The sequence below is a fragment of the Tauraco erythrolophus genome, chromosome 7, assembly GCF_009769465.1.
Source record: "Tauraco erythrolophus isolate bTauEry1 chromosome 7, bTauEry1.pri, whole genome shotgun sequence".
NCBI lineage: Eukaryota > Metazoa > Chordata > Aves > Musophagiformes > Musophagidae > Tauraco > Tauraco erythrolophus.
In genome coordinates, this window is record NC_141471.1 from 5,505,209 (window position 1) to 5,523,688 (window position 18,480).

An 18,480-nucleotide genomic window follows, 5' to 3' on the forward strand; every position below is an offset into this window, starting at 1 on the left:
TGCTCCCTCTTTCTGTAAGTGTGCTTTTGAGCACAGCTCCCCAGTGATCCTTGACTGGGATTCCTGCCTTAACTACAGCTCTTCAGCCCCTGCATTTGTGCTGATGTGGCACAGACTGTTGTATGTACGACAGAATTGCTGGGTTTCAGTTATGTGAGGAAACGTTTTCCCCACGAAGCCCACTGTGATTTGCCACGATCAGTTAAAACAATTGTACACGCTGAGCCTCTGAGATGCTGGTACCCTCCGTACGGTGAAGAGGAACGATGCTTTGATGTAGGCAGTGTGAGATTAGCCTAGAGGACTATTTGAAAATGAGATGGGGGTCTGTGGGTGAGAGGGAGAAAGTCTGCCTCGCTGCTGCTCTTTCTTATGGGTAATAATGTAAAAACACTGGAAATTATGGGTTGTGATGCGATTAATTATTCAGAGCTGTGCTACACTGTGTGAGAAATGGTTTAATCTGCCTGTGTTGCACATCCACTGGCTGACAGAGGTGTTTAATTGCATAGATCAGGTTTGTCATTATTTGTTTTCCCTCTGTGCACCAAAGCATGACAGTCTTGAGCTGGTTTTGGTTTGTTTTTTTTTTTAACGGTATTTCCCAGCCTAGGGAACAGACTGTGGTAATGAACAATTGAAGAAATTCTCGGAAAATAATAAAATAGTAAATAAGTGTCACAGAATGCCTGCAAAATGCTGTAGTACAGAGCTGCTCAAATGGCAAAGATCTGATCCTGGCCTAGGCTCTTCAGTAAACTTGGTCCAGGCTTTGTCTCACTGACTCCTGAATTCTAGTGGGATACACTAATATATATAAAATACACAATGTTTGTGTATATTTCTTGTACTACTCTCTGGATCTCCCAGGGAGCTGGTCCAAAATATTTTGAGTGGTCTAGCTAAGAAAGGATAAAAACAGCTCCTCTAGATGGTTTCTGAGAATGCTGGATTTGGGGCGGCTCGGGCTGATGTGATGATTAACTTAGTCTTGCTTGCTTCTTTCCACCTATGTTTTCTCTGGTGCCACTTGTGTGTGTGGCTTTTTAATTGTCAGAGAGAGAAGTTAGGCACCTGGATTTGCTTGCATGTCTAAAAGAAAAAAAAAAAGTAAAATGAATTTAAAGCCTTAGACTGAATGCTGATTTCAAGTACCAAGACAGTGTCGGGTTTATGGATCCCTTAACTAGAGGCTCAGACCAGGGCTTTGAGCAAGTCTGAAACGATCCCAGGGTAAGCAAAGAAGTTTAAAACTCTGAGCTCAAGGAGTTGAGTTTTGGAGATTGCATGAATGAAGTGTTGCACTTCTGTTTATAGACAACAGCCCAGAGCTTCCCAACCAGCCAGGTTTTGTGCAAGGAGTATGACAGGTAACAAACCAGTCACCGTCTGACCTGTGTTATCCAGGCCCCAATTCCCATCCTGGTAGAAATTTGAAGCAGAAGGAAGTAAAAATAACACTTTTGTTGCCAGCTTTGTCTGCCAGGGTTTTCCTGCGTTGCAAAGAAACCGAACTAGAAGGCATTAGAACACTCCAAAGGTGCTGATTTATTTTCTTTTTGAAAAATAGCTTGACACAAGTGAGTGTTTGCAAGGAAGGGAGCTGGAGCTGTCAGAGTAAGCAGAGGATATTGTTTCAGGCTGTATTTATTTTCACAGAGTGGTTTTTAGTCAATGAGTAGGTTATACTGAGATGAATAGCCTACTCCTCACTCTTCAAATATCCTTTCCTGTTTAGAAGGATTCTTCTTTAATCTGCTTATTGGAGTTTCCTGGAAAGTTGATGCCTCTTCTGGAGAAGCAGAAAGAGGAGCCAATTGCATTTGATTCCTCAAATGCACCTACTCCCTGAAAAGCGGTATTAAAGTGGATAAACCAACATTAGCGTGTTTCTTTGTAACTGTGATTGCCAGCTAAACCCTTGCCAAGGGGGAAGCAGCATGCCTTTGCACTAGACTTGGTCACAAGCAGAGCTTTGTACGGAAGAGAGCAGCCCTGAGGAAAAGGACTTGGGAGTGCTGGTGGATGAGAAGCTCAACATAAGCCGGCAATGTGCGCTGGCAGCCCAGAAAGCCAACCGTGTCCTGGGCTGCATCCAAAGAAGCGTGGCCAGCAGGTCAAGGGAAGTGATTCTGCCCCTCTGCTCTGCTCTCGTGAGATCCCCCCCCCCCCCCCCCCCCCCCGGAATACTGTGTTCAGCTCTGGAGTCCCCAACACAAGAAGGGCATGGAGCTGCTGGAGTGGGTCCAGAGGAGACCACGAAGACGATGTGAGGGCTGGAACACCTCTCCTATGACAGGCTGAGAGTTTTGGGGCTGTTGAGCCTGGAGAAGAGCAGGCTCCGGGGTGACCTTATAGCGGTCTTCCAGTACCTCAAGGGGGCCTACAGGAAAGATGGGGAGAGGCTGTTCAGGAGGGCCAGTTATGATAGGACAAGGGGTAATGGTTTTAAAATAGAGGGAGGTAGGTTCAGGTTGGATATTAGGAAAAAATTTTTTACTATGAGAGTGGTAGAACACTACTAGAACACTAAGGAAGAAATTTTTCACTTACAGGGTGGTGAGGTACTCGAACAGGTTGCCCAGAGAAGTTGTAGATGTCCCATCCCTGAAGGTGTTCAAGGCCAGGTTAGATGAGGCTTTGGGCAGCCTGGTGTAGTGGAGGGTGTCCCTGGTCATGGCAGGGTGGTTGGAACTAGGTGATCTTTGAGGTCACTTCCAACCCAAACCATTCTATGATTCTGAGTGGAAGAATATGCTGTATCTGTGAGGCATCCTACACATGGGTGAAACTCAGTCTGAGCTTTTTCTTGTTGTTTGGTACCAGGGAGGTCTTGTGCTTAGAGGGAGGAAAGGATCAGGATGTGAAGAGCCCTTTTTTTCCTCCTTCCTTGTGTGTTAGGGATTATGGCGCTTGGCCAAGTCGGTGTCTTGGGGAGGGGGCTGATAGTGAGCAGTGATTAAACCTTTGAACAGTAGCATCCATGTGTTCAGTGAAGGAATGTCTTAGCTGAGTGCAGAAGTTCAGAATATCGGGGCATGAGCGTCTGGTGTGGGTGACGCTGGAGGGTACAACATGACAGGTTGGGGGGCTTGGCTGAAGCTACCAGCTTGGCTGAAGCACAAAGGCCCAGCTGGTTGTAGTACTGGGTGCCAGGCTTGGCTGAATGGATGGCTTTTGTCTAAGGGCAGTCAATAAACTGGAAGGCTTTCTGTCCAAACTGGTGATTTGTGCTTGCAGAATGAAAAACCAGTCAGTGTTTTCTGTGGTGGTGTTCCCCCCATAACCTGGAGAACATCATCACTTAACCCATAACCAAATCTAAGAACAAGCATGGTCAAAACTGAAGCAATTTAGTATCTGTGTGTGTTTCATATTTTACTCTATCTGTAGTAGCTAACCACTTTCTAATCTCAAACTGGTTTCCCTCTTCTTCCAGTATGACAAAAGATACGTCTGTCCTTTGTGCCTTCAGCCTGATTGAGCTAAGCTTTCCTGCTGGGAAGAAACATTAGGGATAAGAAGCCTTTTTTTTTTTTTCCCAGAGGCAAATATTTCCCTTTCTCATCCACATGATAGTCTTCAGCTGATGAAGCATCTGTTGAGTAATGTCTCACTGAAAGGAGGAGTCAGCGTGAATTTCATAGGTAACCAACTGGTGTGAATTTTCAGGAATATTCTGTTGTAGCTGCATGCAGGTGTTCCAGTCATGACCACTTTGTTGCCCTTGTGCAAGGGGTTTTGGGTCGAGTTTTTCTTTCTTCTAGACAGACAGGAAGAGCACCCTAAAATACATTTAGACTCTAGTAGGATGGACTACATGTGTAACACTAGGCTGAGTGTTAAGAGTATTTCTGGATTTTTCTGTGTTTAACTTCTAGGTATCCTTTTTCTTTGCACCCTCTTTGAGCATTGTGTCTTGAGGAAGACAACTTCTGTGCCCGAGGAAGAATATCACTGGGTCCAACTGCTGCTAATGCTTTATTTTTCTCTACAGAAAGAAATTCAAGCCATGAGTCAATGCCATCACCCCAACATTGTATCTTACTACACATCCTTTGTGGTGAAAGATGAGCTTTGGCTGGTGATGAAGTTACTTAGTGGAGGTGAGTGGTGCAATTTCTTTACCCTAAAAGGCAATGTAAAAAGTTGTCTTCCTCTAATACCCTTTCCCTTGTTTTTTTCCTCCTAAGCTTCCCACTTTCGAATTGAGACATTTGAATAACAATATTTAACTTCAGCCTGTTCAGCTCAGAGATAGCTTCTCATGTTATGTGTGCATCAGTAACAACACCTAACTACATGACTGTGCTAGCTGTTGCCCCTCTCATTTTGTATATTTGACAGTGTTTTGCTGAGTGACTTTTTTTGTGTGTTTGTTGAATGACTCACTCAAGTATTTGAAAACCAGAGCGTGTGAGTTCAGACATTGGCGAGAGAAGTGCGGATGTCGTAGTTGAAACCATCCTAAACTTCCAGGAAATAAATCTCACTTTTTAAAGTCATCTTCACCAATGATGGATCTGAAACGATGCTTCTCAGGTCATGTTAACAAAAGTTTCTTCATTTTGCTCTGTAAGCCTAGGATAAGCTTTTGAACTAGAGAATTGTGCAACTAACTCCACTGAGCCCAACTATTTCCGCTAGCTTTATCGTGAGGATTGCAGTTCCTCTTGCAAGGCTGGTTCCTTGACCTTTTTCCTCACTTGAAGCTTGGAGGCCTGCATGGTGCTGATGGCTAGTTGGTAACCAGCCAGTCTATTGATATTTTAACTTATTTACATGTTGGCTGCCCTTGTGAGGAACTTGAAATCACCTCTATTTTGGGCAGAGCTACTCCTATAATGTCAATGTATGGCCTTGAAAAGGGAGGAGAACATCAGTGTGGGTGCAGATTGATTTGTACAATGTTATTACTCAGAGCTGGATTACTTTGCCCACTTGTTCTAGTTGACAAAATAACTGGGAATATTTGGGGCAATTTCAGATTACCACCTAGTTAAAGCAGAGCCAGGGAAACCTCAACTTTCCCCTTTCTGGATTTATTCTCTTAGGCACTGGAGAAACAGCTTTTTTAGAGAGAGAGTGTGTTTGAAAAGTTCTTATCAGTAATGCTTAATTTGATGTCATCATATTTTCCAGGATCCCTGTTTAAGCTACAGTGGAGACAAGAAAGAGAATCAAGTTCTGGATGATAACACAGAAGACCGTTGTTAAATCTTAGGCCCATCTTTAGGAAGGCTTGATTTTCCTGGCACCCTAGTGAAAAGGAACTGAAAGCTGAAAAAAACCCCAAATGTTTTCTTGCTTTTTAAAAAAACTTATTGGCTTCTCTGTTCTTGGCTTAATACTGAGGACTGTAAAATGCCAGAAGATGATGTGGAAAAATCCAGCTAAACCTGGTGGCTTTTTCCACAAGAGCTTGACAATGACCATAAAACATGTGTCTTTGAAGATCATCTTTAGAGCATTTTAGCAGTTCTCTTGGGGCCAATCAAATTTCATGCCAACTTAAGTCTGTCTTAAAGGGTTTTTCATGTCTCATGTGCTCGTGTGTCATTGAACAATACCCTCTCTTTTCTTGGAGGGACACGTAACAGGTCATTAAAGATAAGATTGTGTGTAGAAAAGAATTCCCTGCCAATTTAGTGCAAGTAGTTTTTTGTAGGTATAAAAAGTGTATCTCTGGGAAGGTTTCCACAACACGAGGAAATGGCATTTCAGGGGTGCAGGAGAGGCAGCAGCCATGTTCCTGGCGTTTTTCAGGAGAGTACACGACCTCTTTGAAGAAAACGCACAACAGCCTTAACTAGTATTTTCACAGCAGTTTTCTGTCAGAGCCAAGTCAGGAATAGGCTCATCCTTGAACCTCCAAATGTTTCTTCTGTTCGTACTCATTTTTGTGTAGATGGGACGTCTACAACTTCTCTGGGCAACCTATTCCAGTGCCTCACCACCCTCAGAGTGAAGAATTTTCTTCCTTATATCCAATCTAAATCTCCCCTCTTTCAGTTTAAATCCATTTCCCCTTGTCCTATCACTACATGTCCTTGCAAAAAGTCCCTCTCCAGCTTTCCTGTTGAAGACTAGGGTCATACAGTAAAAGACAGGCTAGTAGCAGTGTAATCCCTGCCACCATAACGTTTCCATGAGCCAATGCTAAATTTTGTCACTCAAAATGAAACATTTTGGGACTGGGGGAATTACTAAAATAGATGGAAAGACTTTGAGAATGACCTGTCACTACTTTTTATGCTTTGAGATGTACTTTCCAGCTGTTTTCACTTTATAATTCTTTTGTGACTCTACTTCAAAAATCTCTTTTTAGATCTCCTAGGCAAATTCTACAGGACAATCTTGAGGATGGGGGAAGGACTTGTGTATTGAGACCTACTGACTGAATAGCTTTTTCATTCACTTCTAATGAGACTATTTCCAGTTGTTTTTAGGCTGAGTGATTTATGTAACAAGAGACACTTTAAAAGCGACTTTTCATTCCTTTCAGCTTACTTCTTATCAGTAATAAATTGGCTAGTTTTATAGTCATCTGTTGTCTAGTGGGAAAAATAACAGCCTGAGTTTCTCCACAGGAAGAACCTTTTGAGCTGTTTTTATAAACTAGAAAGGGGGAAACAAAAATCAAAACAGGGTGCAGGCTCTTTTATTCCGTCTAACTGTTCAGAGAGCACGGACTGAGACTTGTACATCCCAGTAAGCACATATCAAATCTGTTTTGATGTCCGTTCTGTATCTTGGTTGTGACTTTTGTACTTAAGAATTTCTTCTGGGTAGAAGTTCAGAATCTTATTGCTTCTCTTCCATCAGTGTCAGCGTATGCTGGCATGTGTTTCTAGGCTGAAACTAGTTTTAATTTCAGTCTACTTACACTGGCTTCATTACTTTGATAAACAGCCCACAAGACAGAGCAATCTGTAATGCAAGCTTTGTTGTTGTTGTTATTGTAGGTGCAATTTAATTTATTTTCTGGTTGCAGTCATTTTGTTGAAATCTTAACCTAGTCATGTATGCAAGTATTTTAGAAATGGCTCTTAAGGGAAAAGACTCTAAATCCATGAAGCATTATTGCCTGATAACAGTGCCCTTCTCTGAGCAGCCAGCTGGTGCACTCAAAGGTACCTTAATTGCCTGGCTGGGGTTGTTGCTGAAAGTGAACCATTTGTCTCTGCTTTGCAAGTACTGTGTTGGTGGAAGATAGCGTTTTCCATCTTTGAAAGTCGTCGGCAGTGAGGAGGTAACGTACTGGTGAGCTGTTGGGGGGTGGCGTGTAAAACTGCTCACCAGTGTCGGAGCCAAGTCTGACAGGCAGGCTGAAGTTAGTGCTGGAAGCAGTTGGAACTGGCAGGTCTGACACCGAAGCAGATGTAGAGCGTAGTTGTTGCTGATGGCACAAACGTGGCCGTGATGATATCCAGCTGGTAGTGACAGGAGGTGCTGGTGTGTCCAGTGACTCTGACACTCTCTTTCAGAGCTGGTGATGTGTGCCTGAGTCAGTTTGTGAAGTATCTGCTGTTTCTGTTCCCTTCAGTGGACATTTCAGACCCTTTCCTCCAATGATGAAACTGTTTAGTGGGGATCTAAGCTTAGCAAAGTCAGCTTGGCACCCTGGCCTTTTGGTCCAGTGTTACTCCGAACTAAACTCCAGTGGCTATTTCTAGACAGCTGCTGACCTGGTCTTTGCCTCACTGGCATTCCCGTCGTGAATTTTCCTCATGCCTTTTTAAAGCCATCTGAAGCCCGGTCCTGCTCTCTAACTCCTGTGACTTTTTAGTAGGAAGAGAAGCAGCTGTCCTTTTGTTCTTGTGCTTTTTCTGATTGTGACCTGTTTGCTCCTCTAAATTTTTGCTGCTCTTAACAAGAGATCACATTTCACAGGTGACCCAAGGCTGTGGCTCGTATGCAGACAGGCATCTGTGGTGGCTTACTACATCACACAACAATTTTTACTGTCCTAGTCTGCAGCAGATGAGACCTCCAAAATATTTTTAAACTGTGTAAATCCTTTAAAATATTTTAATATTAGGGCTCTTGGATCTTCTACCTCCTTGAAGGCTCCTAATTAAATCTGCTAAGGAGATTACTGTTGAAATAGTTAAACATTTTATTTTCCAAGAGTTTTTAAGATTATCTAATCAACCTCTTACTTCAGCCTTTGATCGTGATTATCTGATGAGCGCGTGGCCCGCAGTTCAGCAAGCTAGACCAAAAGGGAGGTATGGCAAGTCTTAGATGTCCACCAGGGAGATAGGACATCTTGTTCTACTTATGCCACGTTAATCTCTGATCTGGCCACTCCTAATTCCAGTAGTGAGTTACGATCAAAATGTAAGCCACAGGTTCTTAGAAATCCCTGTGTTTATGTTGAATTATTTTTTAGGAGAGAGCTATGTTATTTTGAGTCCATCTGGAGGGTTTTTAATTTTATTTGTAGAGGCAAAACTTAATTTCAAACAGTTAAGGATGGGATAAATCAGAAGCAGGAGGTGGTGGGGACTGTACATAATTGCAGAATGCAGGGTGTGTAGATACATTGCCACTCCTAGCTATGATAGGGAAAGCATGGAAAAAATAGTTTGTCTTCAGATTTTCTCCTTTAAATGTCTCAGTCTCAACTGCAAGAGGCTGTTTTGCCCTGTTTATTATATTGTCTTGCTTCCTGCTTTAATCTTGTCATATTTCATACATATCCATGCAAGCGCTTTAGAGGGAAGGAGGCAAGAAGTAGAAGTTTCCTTAACTTCCTGTGCTGAGGTGGTTTAACCAGGGCTAAGCAGAAACTTCAAAACCAGAAACCCCAGTAATCTACTTAGATGTCTTTTCCTTTGTTTTGTGTAACTCGTTCTTTCCTGTACTTGATGCTCTTTTGCGGTGTCTGTATTCCTCAACCCCAGAAGTACTGAATCCAAGCAGCTGTTCCTTCTTTTGCGTTTTCTTCCTCCGTTTGTCAGAGGCTGACAAGATGCAGATTTAATTCTTGGCTCTGATGACAGTTGGGCTCACCGAAACCACTGGCTTCTGCTGAGGTGACTTAAAAGAAACCAGTGAATCTGGCCAACTCGTGATTCTCGAAGATACAGCATGTTCAGCATCAGTGTCCATCAGGTTTGGGGCAGACCTTCATTCTCACAAAACTTTGTAGTGATCCCCAGCACCGTTTTCCAGCTTATTTCTGCCAGGCCTCTAAGTGGCGAATCAATGTAGGTACTGTTACTTGCTTTTTTTGGTTGTAAAGTGTTGGGGTATTAAATTTTCTTGTTCTGCTTGCCAGGCAAATTTAAAGGTGGAGTTTTCTTTGCATTTAACTTATCCTGTTTCTTTGTCCTGTCACTTAGGTTATAGTATAACATGCAAGATATGATTCCCACAGTAACTAGCTCTGCTGTACATTTCTTTTGCCTCCAGGGGCTTGTAAAATTCCAGCTGTAATACTCCTGCATTTATCTGTAATCTTGTTCTAAACAAGCTTTCCTCTCTGCTCAGGTTTTCATACCCTTCTCCACTTCAGCCCTATGTGCTGAAACACTGAGCAGTGTGGCTGACGACTGTTGCGTGGAGACCTTGCTCTCCTGAGGAGGAACATCAGAAGCAGGCTTCCTAAATGTATTACATGTGCTTGCTGATGTAGGTGAGGTCCAAGAAGTGTGCTCTGGATTTGGGTCAGGAAGTGTTGATGTTTGCGATGACTTGCTGTTGAAAGTGAATCAGTGGAACAATTAGGACTTCTTGCCCTGAGGGTGTGCTTACACAAAAGTTTTTTCTCCAGCAGCGAAGCTGGTTTAAGAAGTTCCTGGCTGCTCGGTCTCCACCCTGCCTGGAAAACTGGATTACCAATTACTGCAGTGATCTCATTTACAGTATGGCTTCCTAAGCAGATGCATTGGCACAACAGGGAGGTGGTGAACCATGGAACTCTTTAATCTCATTTTGCTGCTGAAGAAAGCACTGGAGTAGCATAAAATACAGCATGTTGAAGGAGACAGTTTACTGGGTACATGCGTGGGGTGCAAGACAGGACTGCATTTACTCAGTTTCAAGACAGTCCATTGCAAACGGTCTGTCTGATGTCAATATACAAAAACTTAATATCTTACAAATTCAGGATATTGGTCTGCTCATGGGTTTCTTGTCTTCAGTTACTGCTGTCATGGGTGGAAATGGTTGCTTCTGGAAAGTTGGAACTGGCTTCTGCGGATTGGGTCATGCCTAATCAGATATACTCCAGCCATGACAAAATGGCAAAGGCAAACTGGGGGGCTTCCTGGGGGGCAGTGGATGGAGCAGTGGAATACCTGGTCTGTTGGTGCAGCCGAGCAGACATTAGCCTGTCTGCTGCAGAACTGGTGTGAGCAATAAGGACTCCAGAAAAAGTTGCTCACTGCATGTTTGTCTTTGACGTGCAATAGTTACAGGCTGGGTTGTACCGGGTGAGAGTAAGTCTGTGTACAGGTAATTCCCAGTGGTTTCTGCTGTCAATAGGAGCTATTGCCGTAGCAGCTTTCAGAGCAGACTAGGAAGCTTGTGAGTTTGAGCAGAAAACCACTGACCTTCCAGTTGCTGTACAGTTTGCCCTGAGAGGTTGTGCTTTACTAAAGAGAGGTAATACAGTCTGTATTTGGCGTCGGAATATACTGGGACACTGTAATTAAAGATGAATGATAAATAATGGCGAATGCTTTATCAGTTTGCACAATATGAAAGTCGTGCTTGACAAACCTGATAGCCTTTTATGAGGACATCACCCAGTGGGTGGATGACAGTAGAGCAGTGGATGTGGTCTATCCTGACTTCAGTAAAGCATTTGACACAGTCTCCCACGGCATCCTCACAGCTAAACTGAGGAAGTGTGGTCTGGGTGATCGGATAGTGAGGTGGATTGCGAACTGGCTGAAGGATAGAAGCCAGAGAGTAGTGGTCAATGGGACAGAATCCAGTTGGAGGCCTGTATCCAGTGGAGTCCCTCAAGGGTCAGTACTGGAACCTGTATTGTTTAACATATTCATCGATGACTTGGATGAGGGGATAGAGTGCATGGTCAGCAAGTTTGCTGATGACACTAAACTGGGAGGAGTGGCTGACACACCTGAGGGCTGTGCTGCCATTCAGAGAGACCTGGGCAGGCTGGAGAGTTGGGCAGGGAGAAATTTAATGAAATACAACAAGGGCAAGTGTAGAGTCTTGCATCTGGGTAAGAACAACACCACGTACCAGTACAAGTTGAGGACTGAACTGTTGGGGAGCAGCACAGAGGAAAGGGGCCTGGGGGTCCTGGTGGACAGCAGGATGACCATGAGCCAGCAATGTGCCCTTGTGGCCAAGAAGGCCAATGGCATCCTGGAGTGTATTAGAAGGGGTGTGGTTAGTAGGTCGAGAGAGGTTCTCCTCCCCCTCTACTCTGCCCTGGTGAGGCCGCATCTGGAATATTGTGTCCAGTTCTGGGCCCCTCAGTTCAAGAAGGACAAGGAACTGCTTGAGAGAGTCCAGTGCAGGGCCACAAAGATGATTAAGAGAGTGGAGCATCTCCCTTATGAGAAAAGGCTGAGGGAGCTGGGTGTCTTTAGCTTGGAGAAGAGGAGACTGAGGGGGGACCTCATTAATGTTTATAAATATGGAAAGGGTGACTGCCATGAGGATTAAGCCAGGCTCTTCTCACTGGCATCCAATGATAGAACAAGGGGAAAGGGATATAAGCTGGAACACAGGAGGTTCTGCTTAAACATGAGGAAGAACTTCTTTCCAGTAAGGGTAACAGAACACTGGAACAGGCTGCCCAGAGAGGTTGTGGAGTCTCCTTCTCTGGAGATGTTCAAAACCCGCCTGGACACGTTCTTGTGTGATCTAATCTAGGTGGTCCTAGGGGGATTGGACTAGATGATCCTTTGAGGTCCCTTCCAATCCCTAACATGCTTCCCTTTCTGAGCTTGGAAGAGCTTTCCAGTCAGCCTCAGCTGAACTTAAAACTTTTCTCACTTAAGCCTGACCTTCTTGTTCTGTGAATCTTTAGCTTCCACTCGTGCACTTATAGTGAGAAAAATCAGGAGGGAACTATTGTAATCAAACATAGTACTATGCATAATACACACCAGAGTATTTCACAGCATTATCTGAAATAGAAGCTATAATCTGGGGAGAAGTCAAAGATTTCTTAAAAAAAAAAAACAACCCAAAAACAGTGTAGTGGATTTTTTTTCTTGAAAATGTTGTAACTGTTCTTAATACAGAGTGGGTGCTTTATTTCCAATGTGAACCTCGTCTTCTGGCTGCTAGATTATGGAAGATGCTTGTCTTGCAAATTGTTCAGTCTCTTTGTCTACATAGAGCAGAGACTTACACTAAAACTACATTGAAGCAGAGATCCAGCTATGTTCAGAGGTACTCTTAACTTCCCCGGTTACTCCTAAACTAGTTTAGAAGCTGACTCAGAAACTGGCAGTGTCTGGATTCATGCTGGTGTTTTGTAATAGGATGATGGGTTTGTAAAGCACATGCTCTTGTGTGGATGGGATCTTGGTTCTTGTTCAGCTGAGTTAGTTTCTAGTTGCTTTCTAGCAGTTAACATATTGCTGGATTGGGAGCAGGACACTGTGCAAAACGGTTGGTTTTCCCCTTAGGATGAGACTCTGACCTACACTAATCTATTTGAGTGTAATGCAGTTGGTGTGAGAAAATGTGTCTACATCCTACAGCAGTGGAGGACTTACCCTAGTGTGTCACACACCGATCTGAGATCCTTGGGAATGACTGCGTTTCAGCATCAGCCTGATAAATTTAATGCAGAATCTACCTTCTAGCAGAAAGTGTTTCCCTCAATAGTGAAATTTCCGTAACTTTGGCTTCAAAGGAGCTGGGTGCTTAGCTATGGGGTTCTGTTTAGGAATCTGGGTATGGAGTTGCTCTGTTTCAGGCTTCCTGAGCAAGTTGGCTTCATTCTTCATATCCTGTGGTGCTGTGCTTCATGAAGTTGCAGTTGAGTTGGGAGTCAATACCTACCTCCCAAATTTATTGATCTGTGAGGTGGAAAAATCACAATTTTATTGTGTTGTGGTACCAGCAGCAAAACTATTTTCCCTGTGCAAACAAAGCGGGGAAGAAATAAATAACGCTTTCTTCAACAGGAAGGTGGCTCTTGAGTCCTTTTCTGCTGTTTCCTGAAATAACCATTTTGCTGGTAGCCTTTTTGTTGTTCTCCTTTCTGGCAAATTCTGCTACTGCTTTGAACATCTCAATGTGAAAGTGTTTTTTTAAAAAATGTGCTTAAAAAGTGGCAGACTGGACTGGGAGCAGATGTAGTATGGGTGTGAATCAGCCCTTTCACAATGAAGGCTGGCTCTGTGCATGCCCCCTTGTCTGCCTAACCCCCACTCCCTTTTCTGGGTTAAACACAACCTCTGACTTGGCTAAATACAGGATTTTTTTGACCCAGTGAATTTGAGCACCGTATGATCTGCCTCCTCATGTTCCCTGAGCCCTTTGCAGGAAAAGAGAAATGTTTTTGAACAAAGTCTGCTAACAAAGTTGTGGGTGGAAAGAGGACAAAACGAGTATGTGAAGAACCACATATTTTCACTGGACTTCTAAAACAAGTGGCAGTTTGTTCTCCAGATAAAGGCATGTTTGAGACGAAAAACCTGAACAGTGAAAGTGGAGGGGGTTTTTTGGTGTTTTTTTCTTAGGTGTCACAAAAATTCTTGTCCAAAATAAGAAGCGTTGAGGCTTGTAAGCACGTACTTTTAAAATATGAATACGTGACAGCCTGAGTCCCAGGTGAGTCCTCACGACACACAACAGAGGATCCTTTTCTTAGACTCTAGAACCTAAAGGAGAGATTTCAGTGGAGGGGAGTGGACTCTTACATCTGGGGTTTTACAGTTTCCTTCGGTAGAGATAATCTTGCTCCCATGCAGGAAGTCTGACATATCTCAAAACTGAGTTACTGCTGGGTGAAACCTTTGCCTAACTAATTAAGACTCATCTGAAAAATCACTGAAGATGAGTGTTTCCATGCTTGGACGGGGTGAAGGAAGGCTGAACACAGAGTGTTTGGCATAAAAAGTTGGGGGGATGTTATGCCACTTCATTTCTATATATTTTTTTTCATTTTCCTTTTTTTTTTTTTTTCCCTTCTCCTATTTTGTTAGTATCTGCTGTGTTACGATTGTATCTTCTGCAAATACCTTGAACCAAGCAACGATTTTTTTGGGAAGAAGAAGCTGGAGGTGCTGTTCAGGGCAGCCAGGGAGCTGGTCTAATCGCTTGCTGTTGACAAAAGAGAGTTTTCCCCTCCTTCTTCCCCACCTTTTCCTCTTCATTGCCTCTGAAACTCATCTGTTCAGAGGTTATCCTCACTACTAACCAAACATAAGTTGTTTTTTTTTCCCCCCCCTCAGTTTATTTTTTTTGGTGGATTTAGTGAGTGACTTGGTGTACACTGAGTTGGAGAAGATGGAAAGCGTGCGGCTGGACAGAGCAGGGAATAGTGACTCTCCTGACTGCAGCAAGCTATTAGATGAACTCAGCACATACTGTTTCCCACAAACGGAGGGACACCGTGCACCCGTGTAATTGTTTCCTGTGCAGTTTGAATTGTGCAAAACAAGCCTTGCCATGTGGTGTTCGGATTCAAACCTTGCAGCTTTTTGCTTTCATGCGAGAATCCAAAAGTGAAAAACTGAGCAAAGTGAAAACCTATCTGCATGATTGTTTTGGCCTAGAAATTCATATAGGATGGTTAATAAAGTAAATTTTAAAGGAGGAGTTTTTTGTGAACCTGAACCTTAAGAATGAAAAGAAAAATCAAAACCCTCTGTTGTGTTTTTTCTACTTGTTTCAAGAATTTACAAGGTGGAACTTGTAATTCCCCTATTGACCAAATTAATGAGAGCAAGTTTCTCAGCTTTTACTGTCCTTCAAATACAAAAATGTTTTGATTCTCCTATGGTTTTTTTTAGTTGCAAGTTAGGAAGAATGAACTTTTAGCTTTTCTAAACTAGCTGGGTGAGTATTGAAATGTTCGTTCCCTCCAAGCTTACTGTTCAAAGACAGTCAAGGCTTGAATTTGTGCTTTGCAGTCATGCCTGCTTTTCCCTTTCTTTTAAGAACTTCACAGTACTGCTGACATTGCTCCGTGTCCATAGCTGTAAAAATCCTACTAGCTGACTATCCAGTCATTAAACCATAGAAAGACAAGTTTGAAGGGGCTAAATAGCATAGGCCTGGAAAACAGGCTGACATCCCATCCTGGAGCAATAAAAATGTAAAATATAGTTCTGAGAAGACTGTCTTCAGTCCGGATGAGAACACAAAGAACACGGTACCCAACAGATCGTGAAAACAGGCCCTTGCACAAGAGGAGTGTTACTAGTCATTGGTTCCGTTTATTCCTGGGTGCAATTCAAAGAGGTGGTTTGCTCTACAAAGTGTGGTTTGTCATGCAAGATGATGTAATTCACACCATGGTTGGGAGAAGGACTAAGCCTAATGTTTCTAGGGAAGGATCTAAGCTATTCCAATTTTGTACACAGTGAAGAAGTGACTTGTCAGAATTCAGCTTCATTTGTTCTCTGTTTAATAATTTCCACTTTTTTGTTTAGGGTGGTGTCATCCCGTAACGTATTAGATTTTCCTTACTATTCTTCTGTATTGAGTTTATAAGAGCTGAGAGAGAGTCTAATTTTATCAAGCTTGTTGCCTTCAGCTTGTGAGTCCTGGCAGCCCCCTGCTTTTTCCATTTCCCCCTCCTGCTTCTCCAGTGCTCAGTACTAAAACAGCTGTAGCATCGATGTCTGCTTAAAAGCCTTCTAAGAGTCCTGTGTGTGTACACTTGACGTTTTGGCTTGTTCAAATAAGTTCTCAGTTACTTGTGATCACAGGGATTTTACAGCCCACCTTGAGGACCTGCACCCTTGTAAGGCTCGTGTGTGAGATGTGCATCAATGCCTCTGCTTTCCTGCAGCAAAGGCTTCAGCTGCCGACTCGGATCCTGACCATCATTGCTTCCCCTCCCACTAAATTCCTTGGACTTGTATATTAAGTGATTCTAAAGTACACTTAGCTGCGAATCAATTATTCCAGTTTAAACTAATGTGTTTGACTCTCTTCTCTAGGTTCTGTTTTGGACATCATAAAGCACATTGTGGCCAAAGGAGAACACAAGACTGGTGTCCTGGATGAAGCCTGTATAGCCACGATCCTTAAGGAGGTGCTGGAGGGGCTGGACTACCTGCATAAAAATGGACAAATCCACAGGTATTTTTAATTTTTCTCATCTTTGTCTCAAAACGTGTGTTTCTGAAGCAGAGCAGCTGAGCACATGCAGTCTTATCCTACAACTGGCTATGAGGCTATGGAAAGAGGAAAATAAAGGTGGGAGCTTAATCAAAACTCAGAATTCAAATGTCTATACAGTAGCTGCTGCTTTAGGAAATACTATGACTAGGCCAAGTTTGGGTAAACTTTGAGGTATTGAGAGTTCTAATAGAACCTCTTTCCAAATATCAACATCCAGCTGCAAAGTGTAGTTGTTTGGAGCTGGAAGACTTGAGCTGGTTTTGTTTCTTGCAGAGCTACAAAGCACCAAGAGCACTGCATAAAAAGTGTTGAGCAATTTAATGAGGAGCCCTTCAAACCCCGTTCGTTCTTTATTTTTTTTAAAGTTAGCTGCAAGATCATGGTCATGAAATTTGAATTTGGGTAATTTCATTTGGAAAAAAAAAGATGGAAAGTTAGTGGAAAAACTTCTTCTGTAGGCAAAACCCAGTTAACTAATGGCCTGTGGTTTGATGGATCACTGGAACGGGTGGGTTTCTGTGCTGCTGTGTCATTTGGGAGGTATTTTTAGATCATGGTTTTCCTCTCCCCTGGTGTCAAGGTGTGGTGTAGCTCAGGAAGAAAGGGTAATAAGTCAGTATGTTCTGCCATTAAAAAGAATGAGATTTGCAATCCTAAATATGTGCTGAAAATAGAATATACCGCTTGTGGGTAATGTACATCATCCCAGCCACACACTGCTGCTGGGAACAGCCTCTTCTTTCTTGGGAATTCTGTGAGCTTGACTGTCTTCTGGTACAATGCCATCATAAGCATTGCTGCTGCTGTGCTGGAGTAAGTTTCTGTGCTCTTATGATAGCTGCATAAGAAGAGGTAACTCTTTTGCCAAAATGTTATTTTAATTTAAAAAAATCCAGTAAGTATTTATTTCATATTTTTGGTCAAACCAGCTGGCTTTGGTAGGCAGTTTTGGGTTAAAAAGAAAGAACTGGTTGGAAGTAATTCTGGTGGAATTCTTTTCTCTGAAACAAGTCTCAAATTCCGGTTTCCATTCTCTATTAAAATTCTGATTTAACAAGAATGGTTGTCTCCATTGAAGACAGTTTTGATTTCACAGCTGGTTGCCTAACTTTGATTTTTTAGAGATAAGACTTCAGGCAGCTCTCAGAAATTAGAGTAAAGTAACAGACCAACTTACTCAGTATATGGTGATTTTTCACCCTTGCCATAAATAAAGAAAACCATGCTCGTCTGTGACTTGCAGTTGTTTTATATGACTGATTTAGTTCATCTTCTGGTCTAATGAAATCAAAATATATATGTTAAAGCAGCAGTGCCCTGTTAAAATTGAGTTTTTTCTGAAGATGTGTAGTGATTTCCGTATTGAGAGAGGGGTGGTTCTCCATTTGGCTTGCTGTAGTGAAACAGCAAAACCAGTAACTGTGGTAAACATTATAGACAATATATTCACGTGTTGTTTTTTTTTTTTCTTCATTGCGCTTAGCAAAAACATGATGTTCACAGAAGGTTCAAACTGCTTGGTCTGAAGAAAACGTGATTCATACTGAATCATTCAGAAGCGGACTGAACCAAACCTGCTGCAGCCATTCTCATCCTGCTCGTTTGAAGTATTTTGCCCTTATTTAGGGGACTTCAGCAAAGAAATCACAGCTGTGTCATTGCTGCAGCTTGACATTGTGGTTGTGCGTCAGCTGCTTTGCATGTGTTGCATCCCTGTGTTTTGGGGCTGCTCCGACAATTGCGTAATGCTTTAGCAGAAAGAAGTGTTTGGATTACCTCATTGTGCTGGGCCACGGTGGTCTGGGAAATCCGGAGAAGTGGTAATAGTCGTGATACAGAAGGAAAGTTGTGCAGTTTCCTACCTGTGATGCAAAGCTTACATGCCGTTGAGGGATGAAACACGTTTCCTTGATGGAGTTAATCGCCTTGTCTTGCATTTTATCCAGATGTGTGTACCCTGCTGAGAAAAACACAGTTTAAAGTTGTAGTGCAGATGGGACCTTTCTTCATACGTTGGAATATCTGTGTGGATTTCCCATTTTGCTTAATGCTAGGGGTCATAATACAGGTCATGCCTGATGGGAAAGGCAGGTGGAAATCTTGTGGTCGTGCCAGAGATGCTCTGAGAGGAAGTGTTTAAAATAACTCAATTTTGATCCCCTGGGTCAGCTTAAAGTA

At 42.8% G+C, this 18,480-nt stretch overlaps 2 protein-coding genes across 2 annotated transcripts in view; both read left to right on the top strand.

Annotated features, from left to right (window-relative positions):
- Positions 1 to 18,480, top strand: part of LOC104375197 (oxidative stress responsive kinase 1) — a 170,277-nt gene that overhangs the window by 99,049 nt on the left and 52,748 nt on the right. The gene's annotated exons all lie outside the window — the stretch shown is intronic.
- The window catches only part of LOC147528419 (serine/threonine-protein kinase OSR1-like), a 40,718-nt gene that overhangs the window by 8,459 nt on the left and 13,779 nt on the right, over positions 1 to 18,480 (top strand). Inside the window, exons 3-4 of the mRNA XM_086614811.1 lie at positions 3,998 to 4,106; positions 16,119 to 16,260. Of these exons, the coding sequence (XP_086470937.1) occupies positions 3,998 to 4,106; positions 16,119 to 16,260 (251 nt within the window). The remainder of the gene's footprint in view (positions 1 to 3,997; positions 4,107 to 16,118; positions 16,261 to 18,480) is intronic.